Source organism: Merops nubicus, unplaced genomic scaffold (assembly GCF_000691845.1).
Source record: "Merops nubicus isolate BGI_N331 unplaced genomic scaffold, ASM69184v1 scaffold2284, whole genome shotgun sequence".
Taxonomy (NCBI): Eukaryota; Metazoa; Chordata; class Aves; order Coraciiformes; family Meropidae; genus Merops; species Merops nubicus.
In genome coordinates this window covers 18323-35861 of record NW_008606007.1, presented here as the reverse complement: position 1 = coordinate 35861, position 17539 = coordinate 18323, and the positions used below count along the sequence as shown (strand labels likewise).

The 17539-nt window shown below is 42.4% G+C and overlaps 1 protein-coding gene across 1 annotated transcript in view; it reads left to right on the top strand.

The window, feature by feature from the left end:
• The window catches only part of NUP93 (nucleoporin 93kDa), a 76174-nt gene that overhangs the window by 46120 nt on the left and 12515 nt on the right, over positions 1–17539 (top strand). Inside the window, exons 4-11 of the mRNA XM_008939482.1 lie at positions 321–449; positions 6862–6936; positions 8783–8872; positions 10984–11123; positions 13193–13325; positions 14265–14422; positions 15971–16136; positions 16926–17019. Of these exons, the coding sequence (XP_008937730.1) occupies positions 321–449; positions 6862–6936; positions 8783–8872; positions 10984–11123; positions 13193–13325; positions 14265–14422; positions 15971–16136; positions 16926–17019 (985 nt within the window). The remainder of the gene's footprint in view (positions 1–320; positions 450–6861; positions 6937–8782; positions 8873–10983; positions 11124–13192; positions 13326–14264; positions 14423–15970; positions 16137–16925; positions 17020–17539) is intronic.

Here is a 17539-nt window from a genome sequence, read left to right as displayed (position 1 = left end):
CCTGCTGAAAAATGAAAGAAGCAAGCCTATTGATTCCCACCCTGCTAAGTTTCATGGGTGTTGCAGTATCAGGGAAGAGACCCAGATTTCCTCTTTTCCCAGATGGGGTTATGTGAGAGTTGTCTCAATAGTTCCACACACCCCTATTTCCTGAGTCCACTCGTACCTGAACAGGAAGCCTGGTGAAACGACATGCAGCACATTAGCTCTTGAGGGCTCATCTGGGTGATTTTTCTAGTTTCTGTTTTCCGTTTCATTTTTGAGCTTGGTGGTTTGGTACTTCTTGACATTCCTTAGTTCTTGTTCTTCCTCACTGACAGACTTTTGCTATGGCTGAGGAGTACCACCGAGAATCAATGCTGGTTGAATGGGAACAGGTCAAACAAAGGATTCTTCATACTCTGCTTGCATCAGGGGAAGATGCTCTTGATTTCACCCAGGAAAACGAGGTAACTCCCTTTGTAAACCCCGTGAGTAGTCACACACGGCATGTATGCAGCTGGCACTCCACTGCTGAAACCACTGCTCTCTGTGAAATGGAGGAGTACCAAATCTGTGGTGAACTCCAGAATGTGTGACTAGCAGAATACACTGTCTAGCAAAATATCAAACCTTTATGATTGGCTTTATTGACTGGTAGGTACAGGCAAGGGAGCTCCTGGTGCAGAAGCTCTTTTAAGCAAAGTATATGCAAGCTGGAAACTTAGTCGCATCAACACAGATTAGGTCAGTATACCCAGGGGACAAAAAACACATTTGAGGTGAACTTCATCTTGAGGAAACTTTTGCAGTGTTAATGAGACCAGACAGATTCTCACACAGAGCAACTCTTTCCCTTTTCACTGGGTGCTAGCTGTGATTTTATGGCTTTTCTTAGGAGGCTGATGAAGTCTTTCAGGTTTCTTGGCAAAACCAAATTAATATTAAACAAAAAGAGGGGTATGCTTTCCTTTTTGCCTTGCTCTCTCATGCAGTGCAGATTTAAATCTTGTGCTGCTGAGACCTCTAGTGTTCTGCAATTAAAGGATAATCCTGTAGTGACCAAATCCTTTAGGCAAGACTGACCTGTGTTCAACATGAGAAGGTATTCACTAGCAACTCAAACCATTCCTTACCTTCTATTACAAACTTTACAGTTTATTCTCTTGAAAAACCCCACTTCAGTTACAGGAGTAAAGCACAGTTGTGTGCAGAGTTGTAGGAATTCCACCCCTCTGAGCTAAAGGCATCAGACATCAGCTGAGATCCATGGAGCACAAAGCCCTGCATAATGCTCCAGGAAAAGTATAACCTTGAGAGGAGGAGCCACAGGGGGTGGGAGTGCAAGCTGCTCTGTTTTCAGGCCAGAAAACAGGACCAGTTTTTTTTATAGCCATGTTCCCCAACTCCCCTTTCTAAAAAAAAAAAAGTTCTTGTTCATTGGAATGACTTAGAGCTGCAAAGTACATTAAAATAAAAAGCCCTTGGTGTTAATGGGGTGTGACCTGTATAGGGATTTGAAAATAATTAAAGTTGTTAATGAAATGTCCCTTTCTGATTACTGTTCTTTTAAATATAGGTTAATCCCAGTCAGCATACATCTTTTTATAGAAACTGTCTTCCCCAGAAAGTATTTTACTCATACTTTACAGTGACTTTTCAGAAGGCTGTCCAGCTTTCCATTATTAGAAATGCTAAATAATGCAGGCTGAATTAATTTTAAGCTAGGAACAGCTATCCCATTATTTTAGGATGTGAGTCTGAAGCCTTGGCAGCTATTCTGATAGCTTCTAACATCTCTGGTTTGTGCATGGGTTACTGGTGTGGGGTTTTCCTCTCACAGTGTGGATATTAACTGCTAGGAGAAGCAATTTAATAACCTACTCTGAGAAGGTAAACCCCTTTTTCTGGTGTTTTGGTGTCAAATGGACACTGCTGCCAGTCCACAGCACCTGAAATGCCAAGCGTCACGTTGGTGGGAGGGAGGAGAAGAAAAAAAACCTACCTCTAATGGTTTTCATGAATGACTCAATACACACTATCACTTGGTAATACTCTACTCTCCGTTTCAAAGCACTCGTAGTATCAGTATGTGATTTCAAGAGCATTGAAAATCCTTGATATATTCTAGTCTTAGCCTCAAGAAGTCAAAGGTCTGAGAGGTTTGAAGTGCATCTACTGTGTTAAAAGCCTGTTATCTAACCTCCCCACAGCAGGTTGTTCTTCTAAAGCCTTGTTCCAGTCAAATAAGTTTTTTTGTGTGTGTGACACAAACAGACAGAGCCTGTAGAATATAGTAGAGGTTTAATTGATATCCTCTGGAGATGGAGAATCAACTCAAAAGGCACAGATCCAAACGCAGCAGGGGGCCAGTCTGCCTGCGAGCCAATTCTCAAGCTTTGGGCAAGCTAATTTGGGCAGAGTGAAATACCAACACATTATTCATGGAAATAAGACCAATTAACAGGCAAAGCTCATGATTCAAAGAACCTAGTGCGGGTCTTGCCATTAGGGTTTTCTGCTCCCCTGGTCCTCCAGCCTGGCTGCCTTCTCAAAAGGGAAGAACAGAGCTAATAAGAAGGTGCTGCTTGGAAAAAACAGGAGGGAAGCCCGAGTTCTGTTCTCAAGGTACCTGTGCTCCCAAGGTGTGTGTTCTAAGTCTTGTCCCACTAGGTGCTGAGGCATTTCTTTCATCCTTTTATTCCAGGTCTTTTTCTTCCAGCCCCGCCCCAAGCTCTTCCACTCCTGCTGTCAAGCCCCCACAGTGGCAGAGAAACACTTGCGCTTCCTTTCTATTCTGTCCCTCTCTATCATGTCCTCATATCCCTTAAATCCCAGGGACTACAAGCTGCTTTCCGCAGCGTGTTTTGATGGTGTCTTTCCAGCTCAGTCTCCTGCCTTAGTTATTCACTGCATCTACTGGCCAAGCCATTTGGAGTGCTGACAAAATGTCTGCCCAGACTTCTGCTGAGGAATGTGCATATGCATATGAGGGTGATGAATAATGCATCTTTCTGTGCATGCTGCTTGGCGTGCAAGGCAGGCTGAGCACAAATGAAGGAGGACTCCTTTGCAAAGCAGCGTCGTTAGGCTAAATGAATTTCAAAGATAAAAATGTGATGGCAGCACGTTATAGCTCCAGCAAATGGATAATATTCAGAATAAGTATTAACGGTTCTGAAGGAGGTTTCAGAAAGACCTAAAATGCAGGTTAGGGAGAAGCAAATGTTGATAAAACCAGTACGAGCTGTTTCTGCATCTCTCAGTTGATACTGCTTAAAGATACATGTGTGTGTGCTTTGCACTTATGCAGTCCTTGGTGCATTACCCACTTTTCTGGTTTTCCTTTTGCTGCTCCAGTTAAGCTGAAGAACCTGACCTGAAACATTATTCTCAAATGCATCTAGCTGCTGTTTCCAACACATCTTTCATAATCTTCTCCTTGCTCAAAAATTCTGCCTTGCCACAAAAAGCTGTCGTTTCCCTTATCCCCCCCACCCTGTAGCTCCTGGGGGATCTTCTCCAAACAGCCACAGAAGGTTTGCCTGTACAGCTGTCTGTTCGTGCAGTTCAGGGTGAGGAGTGGAAATGGCCTTCCCCGCGCTGACTCACTGCTCTAGCTTCCCTTTGGAAATTTCCTTTCGGCACAGCCGTGAGAGTTCAGTGAGCTGGTGCTTTTTTTTTTCATTTTAATAATTCAAAGATGAAGCCAGAACACAAGTACAATGTGGAAAAAGCAGGGTAGAAGCTTGCTTCCATGCCTCTTAGGCAGTTCTTAGGAAAGAAAACCTTAAGGAAAGCAAGACAAATTCTGGAGTTTGTCTAACTTTTTTCTTTGCTGAAGTGCTGAGTGGGCATTTAAAAAATTTTAAAAATTGAATTTCAGTGTGGCAGTTCTCAGCTGTGGCAGCTTGTTAGTAAGTGATCCTCAAAGCATAATGGTAAGGGCAAAATTAAAATTGGAGGAAGGGAAGGAAAGGAAAACCCAAACCCCAGAGCATTTATTTCTTAGTTTCAGCTGTGCATTTCTGAATTCTGATCCTTATCTGTGGGTTTTAAGCTGTCAGTCATACACCACATTCTGGAGTGGATGCTCTTTAGTGCTGCAAAGCAGCAGCAGGAGGAAAAGGAACAAGATTCCCCAAAACAAGCTCCAGTCTTTATCTTTCTGGGCTCTGGGCACTGGTTGAAAAGTGACACTAAGTCACAATGTACCCTTCTTCACTTGTTTTAGAAGATGAAACCTCATCAGTAATTAATGACAAAGTCCATAATTTAGCGTTACTTTAAATAACTCTGCAATTTATCTGGCACAGCATAGGGGAAGGCTGCAAAGCCTATTTCTGCCATGGTGTCTGTTTCCCAGGAAACCTGCTTTAACAGCTTCTTTGTTCTTTGGAACAAAGAATTTGTGGGTTCTTAGGTGGGTTTAAAGGAATTTGTGTCAGATGATTTGGCACTGAAAGAAAAATGCAAATGCTTCTGAATATCAGTATCCATTAAGAGTGACTGTGAAGAGTATTTTTAGGGTAAGTTCAGTTGCAAGAAGAATAAGTGGGATTTTGAGGGGTTTTTTTGTAAAGTGTTTTTTACTGCCTGATGTCTTAGTGCATCTGCCTGATTTTATAGTTGGGTTGGACATAATTTAAGTAACATTTTTACTGAGAAATTAAAATTGCTAGCATTAGTCTATCAATGTGTTAAAGGATTGCCCAGGTTCATTTTTGGTACCTGCATTTATCTTTCACTAGATTGGGGGCAAACACAACAGAGAGATTTTTTTTTTTATTCTGTAATCAACCGGTGTGCTACACAGAAAGCAGCAACACAGATGTCACAAAGCTCTCTTAAAAGGAAGGTCCTACACAATGGAAGATAACGTGGGTTAAACTGATAGCAAATTAAAATTAGAAGCTTGTGGGAATGACTGAGAAACTGTTCAGTGCATGGGTTGACCAGTAATGTGTCTGGAAGTTTGTATGTTTGTATTATTTCCTCTCAGAATTAGGATACAGTTCCCAAAAGGTGCATTTATTCTGAAGAGCCTGTCAGCGTTTTGTCCTTTATTGAAACAAGGAGCTGAATGATGAAATGAAAGAAAAGCTGCCCACTTCTTGGATCTTTTCCTGAAATCCACACAAGCCAGGCCGTGGCAGGAACACTGATCCTGAAATGGCTTTTCTGCTGCATTTGGGCTTTATACTGTTTGTACAGGCAGCAAGTTGGTTACATTTAACTGAACTCTTCCAGAGCATGTCCTTAAGCAGTGCTCAAGGTGTTCCCATCTGCACAATGAAGCACTGAAAACCAAAGCTCTCTGACAGTATTGCTGAGCTAGAGCAGAACAGCTCATAAAGATGTGCAGCTAGCAGTACCTGGCTTTGGTGGTAAAAAGGTTCATTTTAAAACTTTGCAGATGGAGCTGTTCTTTCTCAGAAAAAGTTACCAATTCTAGTTTAGAGGAACATCCATGGACTTGAGTTGTATGGAAACAAGCCAAGGCACACTAAAACCCCTTCTCAGGGTTTGCTCTGCTGCTTTCAGCTTTATCTTGTGTGCTTTGCATCCTCTCTTCTGGTGGAATTCCACAACCATCTTAAATCCTCATACCTGTACCTAAGCCAGGCATCTGAAGTGAGCTGAGTGAGGTTTGTGTGGAGGGGTAACATCTTATTATCAGGCCAGCTGTTCCTTGGAGAGTCAAAATGAGCTTTTGGGTTCGAAGTCTGAAATTCAAAGGCTCTTGCTTCAGTGTCAGACCTGAAAACATGGTTGCTTTTCTGAAAGCTTGTCTGTTCTGGCCTGGCTTGCCCCAACTATACAAGTTACTGTCATAATAAATATTATGCTTCTCCACTGAGCTTGTCTTGCTTTTATCTTCGGAGCATTGTGGCTGTAGCACTGCTTATGAAGCAGCTGATATTAAAGGATTGCTCACCTCAAAGGGATCTGTCTTTAAAGTGATTGCACTTTATTTTTCAAACCAAAAGCTTGCAATGCTGATGCTGAAATGAATTGCATTTTTAGGAAGCAGGAAACAGAGTATTGCATACTGAACTGGGAGTATTCTTCCTCCAGAGTGGTGAACATCCGTGTTCAGTGGTGTCTATACTGAAAACATATCTGTGGTTTGTGGTGAATGCTTAGAAAAATAGCTGCATGCAGCCCTGGACTGTTAACGGCATGTTATATCTTGAGGTTTTTAAGAGTCCAGATTTTCCATGTCATGGCTCCATCAGCTCTCCCTCTCTCCTCCACACTGAAAAAATCTCAGTCCTGATGCAGTCTCTGTGGGTAGAAAGATGATTTTTTTTTTTTATTATTTTTTTTTTTCCTTTGGCAGGTCAGGATATTGTTGTCTTTCTGCAGCAGGACACTTCTCAGAACATAATGTTACAGTCCCATTTTGTATCTATGTCACTGTACTGGGACAAAACTGGAGTGTCAGGTTTGCTAGTCTGGATCCATTTAAGCTGGTCCCTTGAATTCTGTGTCCTGGCTGTGGTGGAGACTAGAGACTTGTTTTGCAGCAAGACATGTGAACATGACAATAAACATCCTTTCAAGAAACAAACAAACAAAAAAAAGAATTAAAGTTATAACATGCTATTGAGACACTGATGTCCTAATTCTAGAGAGCTAATGCCTGGTTGTGCACTGAATAAGGAGGATTTCTGTCACTTCAGGAAGTTTAAGCTATATTGAAGAGATAATGGGGTATTGCAGTGAGACTGCATTTTACTCTGTAGATGATTCAAAAACCTGTTCTTAGTTCTGTCAGGAGCATGGTTTGGCTGCTGTTCTTTAGGAGTAGAGATATTGGTAAAAAGCACTGCAGTAATTTTGTACCTTACACCTTCTTATGCATTTCTCCTTACACAGCCTAGCTACATTGGTGAGCAGGGGCCTCCAGGTCGCAGCTCTCTGGACAGTGTGGAGATGGCATATGCTCGTCAGGTGAGTGGAGAAAAGAAAACAGTAAAATCTTGTTTCCTGCAGAGGGAGGTGGGGAAAACAAAGATCCATGAGTGCAGCACGTGAGAATATATGGTAGATAGAACATGAAAACATCTGTCTGGAATTAAAATGCAGTTGGGAAATACAAATTTAGCCTGACTTTTTAGCAGTGTACTCACCTGCCTGCTCTGGGGTGGTTTTGTGAAAAGAAAATGCCAAACAACATGTATGACTGTAGAAATCGTTGATGCTCCTATAATAAAGTGAAAATTTTAACCTTAAAAAGTAGTTTTTTTAACTTTGTCGGTGTAATTGTACGTAAATTAAGACTTTATATTCCCTTTATTCTCACATGTAGAAGATCACTTTTCTGCTATGTGGATGCTGGAAAAAAACCATGCTGAAGTCTTAATCCTGATGTTTGTCAAATTCTATCCCATTTTAATGGCATTGCTTATGAGCAGCTTTAGTGCATCAGCTATGAATTAATATGTCTGGTAGCATTAGACTCCCTCTGAAAATTTTGAGGCAAAACTGATAAACCTTTACATAACCAATTTGTTACTTTTGTTATTTGAGATGATCTGTTTACCAGCACTGCTGGAAACAAAATGAAAGAGAAGAGCTTGATTTTTCCAAAATGGAACATGTGAAGCGACGTAGACAAAGCGTTGCCTAATTTGCACACAATTACTGTTATTGTGTGCTTTGGCTCGGTCCTTGCTGAGCCAGATAGCAGCTTGTGCATCTGGTTTTCTGTGTCTGCATTCAGTCATGGCAGCTGAGGAAGTGAATCACAAAATAAGGTGCGTGGTTGTGCTGATAAAGTGTGTATTTGATTTAGGGATTGTTAATAGGATGTTGGTTTTTGTTTCCTATCTACTGTAATATACCTGCATCAAGAGTCTTGCTTGTAGCATCATTATATTTATGCTTTGAGGCTATCAACATGATTTCCTGATGTTTTGTGAACCTCTCTAGCAGTCTTAGTCCCAGGGGTAGCTGCAGAGTCCCCGTGTCTTCCCCGTCAGGTTAATGGGCTCTCATCAGGTTGATGGGCTGAGCTCAGGCTGCTTGTGATGTGCCTGGGAAATGTGGCTCCTGCTACCAAAACACTTGGTGCAGGCACCGTGTGCTCCTGGCACATCCTCTGGAGAAGCTGCCCTGGCTGAGCTGTCCTTAACATCACTCTGCTTGGATGCAAAACCACCGGGATGTGGGGCTCCTGTGGTTTCAGCGGCTAGTTAGGGGTCTGGGACGTGAGGCAGGCCGCACTGTTTCAGTTGATCATCAGCCATGAAAGTCATTTTAATTACACTGAAATGATTAATTGTTCTTAATGGATAGTTCAAACTGTCTCACAGAAACACGGTGAAGTCCACATATGTGATATCACTGATGCTAGATTCCAGTTGTCATCCTGACCTGCTCATCTTGTTTGCTTGCTGAAGGAGTGCATGCAGAAGAGACTTAAAGTACAGTGGCACTGTCTTTCCAGTATCAAGAATTATTATTTTCAGATGCAGCTGGAAGGTCTTTGGGCTGAGAGTAGAATAAATGTTAGCAGAAGAAGCTAAATGAACAGAGATTTAAATAAAAATGCTTTTTTTTGTGTGTGTGTAAGGCAGGTTTTGGAGGGCCAGGTTTCTGTTCTCATTTCCCTCTGTCAGATTTCCCTGAATACTGCCCCAAACCAGCAAAGTTGTCGTTAGAAGCAATTGAGGTGGGAGGGAAGCAGAAGGGGCTCACTGGGGGCACTCTGTTCTTGAAGCCTGGTTCAGATTTTGCTGCTGTGGCTGGGGAGTAATGTGTATTATTAAATTTGCTTACTTTCACTGGGTTTCAGATTTATATTTATAATGAGAAGATAGTGAATGGACATCTGCAGCCTAACCTGGTGGACCTTTGTGCTGCTGTTGCAGAACTGGATGATAAGGTACTGCCAGTGAGTTAACATAAGAAAATGTATTTAATCTGTTTACAGCTGTCATTAACAGCTTGCTGACTTTGGTGGAAAAAATACTGATATTGCCAAAAAAAAAAAGTGTGGCTCCACAAAAATCCCAGAGCCAGTGCTGGAATCTTCTCTACTGCAGGGCCCACCTGAGATAACTTGGTCATGGTGAAAATGTCTTAACAGTGAGGAGGAGAAGAACCAAGTTTCACTGCAGTGGCCCATCATGAGTGATGAGCTGTTGAGGGAAGAATTGCTTTTCATTTTTAATGGGTTCTGTTGTGTTTAGTTTCCAAATGTGGCCTTCTAATATCCTTTGAGTGTACTTAGATGTAGGTGAAGGGTCTTCAATCAGACCCTGCTAGAGCTGACAAAAGCTCCTGTAGCAAAGCACAAAGCCCATAGGATTGACTTCAAACCAATCATCTGCCTGCTTTTCTTTTTTTTTTTCCCATTGCTCTAATTGCTTTGCTTTGATCTGCTCCAAAAAAAAAAAACCCAAATGTGCGAACCTTGCCACCTTTGAGAAATACTTGGAGGAAAATTTTGCAGGAGAATCATGTCGCAAAAAAACTTTGCAAGTGGAGAGAGCGGAAAGCTGTTCAGAAGCTGCAGGGCAGACACCTTGGTCAGATCTGAGTTCTATAGGCATGCATCTTTGCTTTGAACAGCTCTGTTAATTTTCCTGGGGACAGTGTGGTGAGTTTGAATGTTCTTGCTGCTGTGAAGCACCAAGGTCAAACACTTGTCCTTGCTGGAGCTAACAGTGCTGTTATTGCTCAGGATGTTGCTGTTTCAGCAAGGATGCTCTAGCCCTGGAGATACTGATACCATCTCATCCTTATGAATAAGCAGACCTAGATGGCTTTCAACATGTCTTTTCAGACCTGGGTCTTTGTCCAAGGGATCAGTGTCCTTTGGATATTTCTCATTATGGCTGCTTTCACAGATTTCCGGTGGCAGCCAGAGCAATTGCTTATAGGGAGAGCTGATGTTGTGGTGTTTAAGTGGGATGTACAAGCTGGAAATGGGGAAGGAACCTGAGTACTGAGTACCCAGCCTTGTTTTGGAAATCATTATCAATCCTGGGTGACAACTGCAAGTACAATATTTTAGCAACCTTCTTGCAGAAGAATTATGCAGAGAAGTCTGGGAAACTTGAATTCTGTATGGACAAAGGTGACTTATTTTCATGACTGCATCCAGTGTCCCCATTGTGAATTGTCACCATTTAGGGTCCAGGCTGTTCCCAGACCTGTAACGGGTGCTCTCTGTTAAACCCTCTTCCCTCCCAAAGGGGAAGAGAGAGGGAGTAAAGGAGAGACTTATTGATGAGAAAAGTAAAACAGCTTTAATGAAAATACTACCAATAATAATAATACTAGTAATAATAATGAATATATACAAAGCTGGTCTTGAACCCAACTCCCCCTGATGGCAATGTGTCACCATCATCCATGAAGCTGTGGAGCAGAGTCCCTAGGGAGAAGTTCCAGGCTGGACTCAGCACCAGAGGGCAACTGGGTCCAGGACCTGGATTCTGGATCTTGATTCAAGAACACATGGCTTGGGATCAAAGGCAGAACAGACAGAGGAGTCCTCAGATGCTGGCCATGGAGAAGCAGCAAAAAAGAGGAAGGGGCTTGGCCCTCATAATCCTTCAGCTTTATACTGGATATGAGGGAGATGGGATGGAATACCTCACTGGTCAGTTCAGGGTCACTTATCTTGTCTGCTCCTCCCTGCAGATAGCGCTTTTACTGTCTGCCCCCCTCTGTGTGGTACACAAGCTTAGCAGTGACCTTGGTCTGCATACCAATCTTTGGTAGTAACTCTAAACATGGAGTGTGATCACTGCTAGAAGCAGACAGTCTGCAAAAATATGCTGATAACTTCAGAAAGTGCAGTTAATTAGAACAGCTTCAGCTGAGAAGTAAAAACACTGAACAGAATCAGTTCTGTTCTACCCCAAACCAGGGCACGAGTCTAGCCAGACGTTACTCTTGTGTTTTTATGCTTTTCTTAAGTATCAAAACTCCACAGTGCTCTTTCATCTCTACTAATTGCTGTGGTATGGAATGGTTTGTTTATAGAACATCTGTGATATGTGGGCCATGGTGAAACAAATGACTGATGTTACCCTGGTTCCTGCTAGCGATACCTTGAAGGTCCGGACCAGCATGGAGGTGCGCATGGAGTTTGTGAGGCAGGCTCTGAACTACCTGGAACAAAGGTAAGGGGAGTGCTCTGGGTAGCACAGCTCATTTAGCAGAGTTCCCTAATTATAAGCCAACATGCCTCTAATGCACACAGATGTCTGAACAAATCAGCCTCCTCTTGCTGCTTGCACAAGTGTCTGTTGCCTGTCTTCCCTGTTCTGCAGGGCATAGAGCAGCTACTTGAGTATTTAAACTGTTTTAGTTAAAAACTGTTCTGCTTAAAAAGGCCTTGAATCCGTGGGGAGATTGTTTAGAAGACGCAAAGACCTCTTATTCTTGCTTCTATGTTGCCCTTATCACTATGACATGAATATTTATGTGAAGTTTTTTCACTTGTGTTTCCCCTCTGCAACAAAAATGCCTTTTTTCTATGCTACTTTTCTGATTGCCAGTCACCATCAGGAGCTAGTGCTGGGAGGAAACAAGGACAGCACTGGGGACAAATCTGCTGTGACACCTCAGATCTGATTGTGCTGTTTCTACACTGAAAAGTTTTGTAAAATTTGCAGAGGCTGAAGCTGAGACATCTAGCAGTGATTTTCAGACTTTGTATTGGGAAGTGTCCACAGGGGCCTAAGCTCCTTGGTCAAGAAAAGGCTTGGAGGCTCTGGAGGAGCTGAACCCAGGCTGGCTGGTGTTACCTGCTCCCTGCACATGTGGCTGTTACAGTGTGTCTCCTCTGGTGGCTGTGGATGTGACACCAGCAGGCTCGTTTGGCAGCAGAGAGCAAACATTAGTTGCAGTGTAGCTGTGGGCACCTGTTCCAGACCCAGATCTGCCCTCTGAGCAGGGAGGCACTGTGCTCTGACACAGCACACTGGGAGGACGTGGTTTTGCCTCCTGGCGCAGCCTCTTCTTGGCCCCAGCGGTTGGTCACCACACCTCATCAGCCCGTGTTGTCACCCGGGGTAGGGTGGTATGCCTGCCAGTGTGCTGATGAACTGGCACGTCTAAAGGAGCCTCTGTTTCCAGTTCCTTCAGGCTCAGCAGCGTGCTGTGAACCAGGGACTCTTAATACACTTCGCCAAATAACCAGCTTGCTAACATTTCATAGTGCCATTAGCTGCTAACTGAAATTAGGAATTAGAGTTCCCCACCAATTCTCCCAATTGTGGAAACTGGGCCCTTCAGGCTTGATTTTTTTTCTTCTTTTTTTCTCCTTGCTTTGTAGCTTTTCTTTCCTAGCAGGAATTGGGTGATACTGGGGTGTTTGTGCCTCACCAGCCCCTCACACATACAAGGAGGAGGTGTAGTGCTGCTCATGGCTGGTCTTGCATTAGTTGCTTTGAAGCAACTGTGATCTTAAGCCCTGAGCATGATGTGCTTAACTCAGCCATAATGTCAGTTATCAGGATGCACCAATAACTGTAGTGCAGTGCAGAGAAAAAAAGACCTTTGTGTACTTTATTACTGCCACTTACAGGCCTTCCAGAACTGCAGGAAAGCTGGGGAGGGACTCTGTCAGGTAATGTAGTGATAGAACAATTTTAAATTCGAGGAGGGTAGGTCTAGATTAGATGTAAGGAAGAAGTCCTTCACTCTGAGGGTGGTTTAACAGTTTGTTAAACTGACATGTCTTGATTCAGGGCTTTGGGTAGTTTTAGAAGATGTTCTCAAAGCTACCTTTAACTTGTTTTCCTCTGAAATCTTTTTCTCTGATTTCTTTCTGCTAAGTTCATGGCCCTAAGGCTTGTACTTTTATATAGGGCCAGGAGGAGAGACAAACACATCAGTGGTGGTTAACTGTTCTTTTGTGACAGGATTGAGAGTTAAAGCATTAGGATGGAAGGGCTTTTTGCCAGTAAAGTAATTGAGTTTAACTTAGTGCTATGAGAACCTAATGAGAGGAACCTCATAATAGAGAGTTGAACCTGGAGCAGTACAGCACAGCCTCCAAACATGGTCCCTCTTGAGACTCCTGAATCGACAGAAGTTTGTCTCACTGTATTGTAATGATAATGTCTGAGCATCAAGGTAATTTGCTTTCCATTGCTAATTCTGTTCAATCTGGAAAGCAGTGGATGTTTTTGTAACAAGTATATTTCAGCTTGTTCACATTTGTTTTGCTTGCATTGTTTTTCAGCTACAAAAATTACACCTTTGTGACAGTTTTTGGGAACTTGCACCAGGCTCAGCTGGGTGGAGTCCCAGGGACTTACCAACTAGTCCGAAGTTTCTTGAACATCAAACTCCCTGCTCCTGTCCCTGGTCTCCAGGTATGTCCATCACAAGTGGGTTTAAAATAACACAAATCTGGTTGCTCCAGCACAGCCAGGAAAGTAGAGCAGCCTCCAGTAGTTTTCCTATTGCTTATGCTGCTCTTAGGGCAGCAGGCTTGAATTCTTTCTCTGGAATTTTTCATTAGGAAAATAGAAGATAGTGGACAAAAATCACTTTGAGTTCAGAGCTAGTCCTGAAGTGTGGTGCTGCTCAGTAGTTTGAGCTCTAAATTCTAGAAACTGTGGTCTCATTAGAGATCAATAAGCAAGTATTAAAATAAGTCATGGTGTTTCAAAAAAGCAGTAACTGAATCTTCCTGTTCTGCTTTTTCTCTTTTTTTTTTTTATACAGTTATGATAATATGGTAACACCAGTTGTTGATGTCTAAATATGTAATGAATTAATCTGAATTGTAGCCTGAGCTTTCTATTTAGGAAGCTGAATAAAATCCTGCTCACCTCCACGTAGTAGAAGGTGCATAGCTGTGCACCTACAAAATTACCAGATAAACAACTAGGTTTCAACTGAGTCAAATGAAATAAAAATAAATCATAACATTGGAGATCACATAGCTGAGTCTTGCTGACCTTTTCTTAACTGTTGAGACCCATCATTAATTTGGTATCTTTCCATTTCGATAAAACTGTTTTTAATTACCTCAGTGGTCTAACTCACATCCACCTCCTGGATGGGGAGGATGTTGTATGTCAGAACTTCACTCAAGACTGAGATCAGGGCAAGCAGAAGAGTCACTTCCTTTGCTGCTAGGACGTGCACAGCTTTCACAGGACAAAAACCTCATGGCTTCTGGAACACCAACAATTTTTTACCAAAATCTGTGTATGAGTGGAGAACTAATTAATGAGGCCAAGCATAATAAAATTAATTCAGATATGCTGAGTTTAAAGCAATAATGGATTTTTCTTTATTTTCAGGATGGTGAGTTGGAAGGTCATCCTGTGTGGGCACTGATTTATTACTGCATGCGCTGCGGAGATTTGACTGCAGCCATGCACGTGGTGAAGCGGGCACAGCACCAGCTGGGAGAGTTTAAAACCTGGTTCCAGGAGTACATGCACAGTAAAGAGAAGAGGTAATTGGGAAAGGGCTTTGTGAAGGATGGGAATTGCTGTGGAGTAGTGAAATAATCCATTTTTGGTAGAAATAGAAGCAGCTCAGGTCACTTCTGGTGGTGATGGCTGCCTGGTGGTTTTATTATCTACCTAAATTACTTGTAAGAAGTTTGTGTATTGTAACTTGTGGCTTTGAAGTCTAGAATAATCTCCATAGAGAAAGAGTTGTTGGAAAATATGCAAAAATTTACATTTCAAAAGTAATGCTTTGCTTTTTACCCTAGGATCTGCCCTGTGTAACAATAGGGTATTGCACACAAGAGATCAGATTTCTTCCGCGATAGGAATCCCACATCTTTTGATTTGCACCGTTGCTTATTTTAGTTGAATTTCCTTTGGGGAACTCTTCCTGCTACATCTGTTTTTATAAGAATGCCACATAATAAAAGCACGTAGCGTTTGTTAGAGGCCTTTAGAGGTGTTCACTCACATCTTTCTTGTGCTTATCTCAAACAAGCACGCAGTCAGCCCTCACATTATAGCTGTGCCCCTGTCGGGAGAAAGGCACTGTGTAAAGGTGCTGGCTGAAACTGGGGGAAATTGGAGGGCCTAGGGAAGTGCCAGGGCAAAAACCTGTGACATGCCACCTCAGCCTCCAACAACGTATATGTGGGAAGCCTTCATCCTGCAATATGTTGAATGTATCTGGGCTCTTAAGTTATGGAAATGTGAGCAAGAACAGGCCAGTTCTCATGTCTTTAAAAAAAAAAAAAAAAAAAACTGAGTGGGGAAAAAAAAATCAGTGCCATTTACCAAGTAGTGTAGGCTGTGTTTTTCCTGCTATAAATTAACGTGCTTTGTAGAGAGTATCTTGGAATGCTCATTATAATGAGATTGTTCCAGAAACCTTAGTGCCATTGTTTTCATTACAAACACGCTAACGAGATACAGTATAATGGATTTCTTTTGGTTTTATCACAGCTATGAAGAGCTGCTCTGCCTACAGATTCGACAAACAATGTCTTAGTCTAGGAGAACTCTTGTATTGATTTAGTTCTGTAAAATCCTGTGCAAGAGGGTACGAGACATAGAATGACAAAGAACATTATGACAGTATTTAATGATAAAGTTGGAAGTGTCTCTCCTAAAAGGCTTCATGGTACAACGACCTGCTCACTTGTTAGTTTCTAACCCAAGGAGCTCCAAAGAATTTGTGAGCTCTCTCTTCCTGAGATGATGAAATAGCAAGTCACACAAAAATAGCTCATCTACCACGATATAAATGCACTGCTAGAGAGACTGTCATCTGATTATTTTTTTCCTGCAGTGGGTATTTGAAGATTATCCTGTATCACTTATATGAATTTAAACAAATAATTAATGCAAAACTTTTACCTACAGATATAAATAGAAAGCTTGAGAACAATAGTTCTCAACCATATCAGACCAGTGCTTGCTGTGGTGATGCCTTTGCTGTGAATGTGCAGCTGTTGATATTGATTTGTGTCCAGACTTCCTCATCCAGATGGGTTTCATGTCTTTTTCTTCAAATTTTTTTTTCCCCTTAGACTGTCTCCTGCCACAGAAAATAAACTGCGTCTTCATTATAGACGAGCTCTGAGAAATAACACTGACCCCTACAAAAGGGCTGTCTATTGCATTATTGGCCGTTGTGACATTACAGACAACCAGAGTGAAGTTGCTGATAGAACAGAAGATTATCTTTGGCTAAAAGTAAGTGTGGCGGAGGTGTTTGGTTTTTCTGGAGTGTTTAGGAACAGGTTGAATTGATATTGCATTTCCTCACTGATCTGCTCAGCTCCCTCTCTCGAGGTGTGGTGTTTCACATCAGTGCGGTGCCTGGGAGTTAACCTTGCAGGCAGGGCAGGGCTGGGAACCCGAGTCCCAGGGCTGCTCTGGCACCCTCTGCACTATCAGCTGTTCATCTGGGGACACTTGTCTTTGGAAGTGTCATGTTCTTCATTTGACACTGATCTTTGTCAGCTATTTTTACAAGTAGTGTTAGCTTGCTGCAGTGAGAAGCCTTTGAGTTTTTCCTTTCTGATGGATTTTGGCTGAAACATTGCTGTTGATTGGCAGAAGACAATGTTGTCGATGTCTCTGTAGTCCAACATCCTTATTTTGGTGGGGGCATGATAGATACTGGTCAGGACCCATTTTTCCCCTTTACCAGTAAGAGGGAATAGAATGATGTATTTTTTTTTTTAAACTAGGTAAAAGAGATATTGCTTTTAATTATTGCTTAGTGAGGTTTCAGAGTTGGACAGCACAGGCAGACACAAGAGGAGCCCTGGGTTCTCTCTGCATGGGTTTCTGCTGTTCCTGTGATAAAAGTCTTAGCTTCCCAACAACGTGTGTCCCTGATGCTGTGACTACAAGTAGTTTCTAGTCAGGTAGTCACATCTTAGGAGGGGCTTCAGATGGACCCAGTGTCTTCTGATTGCACCTCTTGTGCAAGGTGAAGTTGAAATATCTGTCCTTCTTTTTGGATGTGTTTTTTAGCTGAACCAAGTGTGTTTTGATGACAATGGTGCAAGTTCTCCACAAGACCGACTAACATTATCACAGTTCCAGAAGCAGCTGCTGGAAGACTATGGTAAGAAACCCCAAAGAGCTTCGTTACCTGGGGCTCTACTTTTCTCCTTAGGGCACTTTCCTGTTGTTACTACGTAAAGCCAAGACTGCCCATAAAACCTGTAGCTGTCCTCTAGTGACAGGCATCTTTAGGGTGCCCCCAGACAGCCTCAGGGCAGACTTCAGTAAGGTGTGGTGAATTAGGCCTGTGTCCCCAGCAATCCAGAGAGTGAATATTCATCTGTGAACAACACTGCTGCTGTTTGTACTTTATCAGTATTGAATTATGGATTTCATTTTCTCACCATAAATGTGCTAAGGTCTTAGCAAAACTTCCAGTGATTGGAATACAGACAGAGAAGCAATCATGACCTCGTGTAGGCATGTATCTCCAAAGCTTTTCTCTGTATGCATCCACTGTTCAATGTTTCCCTTAAATTACTATTTCATATAATTTTCTGGGGATCCAAATCACAGATCCTTCCACTTCAGAAAGTTTTAGAAGATCCACAGCCCGAGAGAATACCTTTTCCCATAATCAT